A 3,719-nucleotide genomic window follows, 5' to 3' on the forward strand; every position below is an offset into this window, starting at 1 on the left:
TTTTTTATTTAGAAAAGGGGAAACCCCTTGAAGAAGGGGTCAGGGATTGTGGGCCTAGTACAGACACAGGGTGGAAGTTGATGAAAAGTTAAAAAACAAAACAGCTAGAAGAGGATGGGAAGGAGCAGACAAGAAAAGTATGGACACAACATGGTAGACCAGCAATATAATAGATGGACTTCCCAGGAGGTTACCGGTAGTTTCCTTAAGTAAGTATGAAATACGGGCCTGATATTTGTGTTACTTATGGAATTCGAATAAATCAAACTAAGTTTTAGTAAATTCTTAAGCTTTAAAGCTGTAGCAAGTTCCTCAATTGGTCATTAGGTTTTAAACACCATAGAGTTCTGAACATTTTTATGGTTTTGACTTCTCAATGAGTCATCCAGTGCTTGAGAACAGACCCAGCTCATTTAGTGGACAATAATAAATCCTTTCCTGTGTTGTGATTGGGGCAACAGGTGTACAGCAGTTCATGGGGACACATTGATTTACTTCTCCCTCCTCCCCTTAGATCAGAGTTTCTCAACCAGGGTTCTTAAAGGGGTTCCAGGGGTTCCTTAAGCAATTAGTAATTTGTACCTCTCCGTTCAGTTTAAGGGACACCAATGATCTTTTTGGTTATCTGTAATAGTGACATTCTTGGCCAGCAATGTAAGAGGAATTATTCCCATTGGCCACCACACTAATATACTGTAAACTGTGGATATAGAAATTATAGCCGGGGTCCCTGAAGTTATTTGAAAGGTTCCCCCTATGGTAAAAAAACTGAGAAAGGCTGTCTTAGACCGTAAACTTGTTTGGTAGATGTACTTTTTTTGTCAATAAACATTTCACCTGAAGGTGATGCCAACATAGATGACATGATACCATACCAGAGTTAGTTGGTGGCACGACATAGTTTTTCAGAGTTATTCAACATTTGAAAAATTCACCCCACTTAGGTCACTGCCATCAGTGACACTTTCTCTGATGCTGAATTACATGCACTTTCTGTGTAAAACATTTCCCGCACTCTGAACATGAAAAAGGGCGTTCACCAGTGTGGCTTCTCTGGTGTTTAAGAAGGTCCCCTTTCTGAACAAAGCTTTTCCCGCATTCTTGGCAGGAGTATGGCTTCTCACCAGTGTGGAGTTTCATATGGGCTTTAAGGTTTACTTTATGTGAAAAACATCTGCTGCACTCAGGACAGGAAAAAGGCTTTTCACCAGTGTGGACCCTCTGGTGTGTCACAAGCTGAGATTTCTTTAAGAATGATTTCTCGCACTCTGTGCACGAGAAGATCTCCTCCCCGGTGTGGGCCTTTTGATGTACAATAAGGTCGTATTTTGTCTTAAATGACTTCTAGCACTCTGTGCAAGAAAAAGGCCGTTCACCCCTGTGAATTTTTTGATGGGTTACAAGATGTCCCTTCTGAACAAAGCATTTACCGCACTCTGAGCATAAATACGGACGCTCCCCAGTGTGAAGCCTTTCATGTCTAACTAGACACGCTTTCTGTGTAAAACCTTTGCCACACTCAGAACATGAAAATGGACGCTCTCCTGTGTGAATCCTGTGGTGACTGACAAGGTTTTGCTTTTTAATAAAACACATCCCGCAATCCGGACAGGAAAACGGCTTCTTGTCAGTCAGAACCTTCCAATGTGTCTTGTTTCCTTTTTGTGAAAACAAATCGGCACACTCTAAATCCAAAAATATCTTTTCACCATCATGAACAAGGTGTGGTTTTGATGCAAAATTCCTCCCGTCTTCTGCATGTGAAAACGGACGATCGCCTGCATGAGTCTTCTGATGCATACCAGGCGATGATTGTGATACTGAACACGTGCCTGTAAATAGGTTTTTGTCTTTATGTGTATCCCTATCAAATTTGTTAAAAGGTTTCTCAGGACAAGAAAGGTCTGTTGATGTATCTGCAAGGGGTAATTGCTTATAGGTACTTGGGATCATTGTATGAGAATTCTCAGATGATTGCATGGAAACAGAGGAACCCAATATACTGTATGCATGACAACGCCTGTGATGTATGTTAAAAGTAGGAGGCTTCTTTTCTGAAGGATGTTGTAAGATGCCAATACCTTCTGGGGGTAAAAGATCATCCTCTGCTGACATGTCTTGGATATAGATTTCATCTGTTGGAGATATATAGCATGCATGTTACATGTTCATGGTTCATATGGAGGAGTGATTATCACAGTAATAGTAATCTGTTTATAGTACAAGCAAAACTAACTATTGTAAGCTGGGTCTCCATGTGTACATTAAATAGGGATTGCAAATGACAGACTAATACAGACAGTGATACAGGAGGAGAGGACCCTGCCCCGAAGAGCTTACAATCTAGTAGTATTGCTTTCCCATATCGTGTATTATATATTTTTTTTAATATAGAATTTTTATTGAATTTTCATCAAAATACAGCAAATACATACAAGAGAAAAAAAATAAAACAAAGAGAAAGAAACAAAAGGAAAAAAAAAACACGTTTATAACAGACATTAACAATAACTATAGAAATAGCAAATAAAACAGCAACAAACACAATGGTAGCTAATGTTCAACAATATTCTGAATAGTTAGAGTAACAATATCCTATATATAATTCTATTTTCCTTGACATATAGGAGGTAAGAATTTTTCCCACCCATTCCAATTTGCATGAAATTTATGGGATTGAAATCTGCTATAAGCCAAAGAACGTTCATATTAATAATTTGTATGTATCATTTGTATTATGTCAGATATGTTAGGTGTTGTAGAGTGGTTCCATTTAGTAACTATAGAAAGTCGAGCTGCAATAAAGATATGTGTGACTATAATACGGTAACAAAGCGGGAATTTCTCCATTCCCAGATTAAGTAATGCTAATGCTGCATCAGGACTAGTTGAAATGATATTTTTTTTTGTCAGGATCATTTGTTGTCTTTTCCCAAGGGGTGGTCATTAAGTTTTATTACATACACCTTCATCCGAATTTATTGTTGAAGGTATGTAGTTGCCATGAGTACAGTTGACATTTAAAAAGTCATTGTCACCATGCCAGCCCCCAACTAGTTTATACTCTGCAACATTTCTCTAACCTCTGCCTCCGCTGACTTTTGGCTTCGGTCTAAAGTCAGAGGGCACAGTTTTGTCATTCTTTTTGAAAGTTTGAAAGTGATTGGAAAATTGGAGACAATCACCCTGATTCATCAATGAAATTCCTAGATCGCTGGTTGCGCGCTGTTATATCGAGCCGGTTTACCGCGGGCTGGAGTCATATGCGCTCGTTCATTCGCATTCACTACCAAGCCGGATGCTTGCGAATCCGCCACAGCAGATTTGGAATGCAGAATGTATGTATGCCCTCTCCCTTTCTTTCGTCTGTCTTTTTATCCCGTTCCCTTTTCACACCTTTATATCTTTCTGTCATTCTTTCCCTTTGCTCTCTCTCCTTCTATTTCCTTCTAATCTCTCATTTCTCCCCATCTCTTTCTTCTTCCCTCCACCTTCTTTTTTCTCTCTTATCCCCCTATTCTCCTATTGTGTGATACTTCCCCCACCTCCTAGATTGTAAGCTCTTCGGGGCAGGGTCCTGTCTTCCTGGGTAACTGTCTGTCATTTGCGACCCCTTATTAATGTACAGCACTGTGTAACATGTTGGTGCTAAAAAAGTGCTGTTTATTAATAATAATAATTACACATGTATAATAGAAGAGTTGTAACAGCCAGCAAAA

At 39.3% G+C, this 3,719-nt stretch overlaps 1 protein-coding gene across 1 annotated transcript; it reads right to left on the reverse strand.

The window, feature by feature from the left end:
* Positions 1-796: 796 nt before the first annotated feature.
* LOC140339086 (uncharacterized) lies at positions 797-2,137 on the reverse strand (the record flags this gene model as incomplete). Its single annotated transcript, XM_072423636.1, is given in 1 exon segment — positions 797-2,137. A coding segment is annotated over 1 exon segment (1,183 nt), but the record flags the coding sequence as incomplete, so codon positions are not given.
* Positions 2,138-3,719: the final 1,582 nt, after the last annotated feature.

This window comes from Pyxicephalus adspersus, chromosome 10, assembly GCF_032062135.1.
Source record: "Pyxicephalus adspersus chromosome 10, UCB_Pads_2.0, whole genome shotgun sequence".
In the NCBI taxonomy this organism is placed as follows: domain Eukaryota; kingdom Metazoa; phylum Chordata; class Amphibia; order Anura; family Pyxicephalidae; genus Pyxicephalus; species Pyxicephalus adspersus.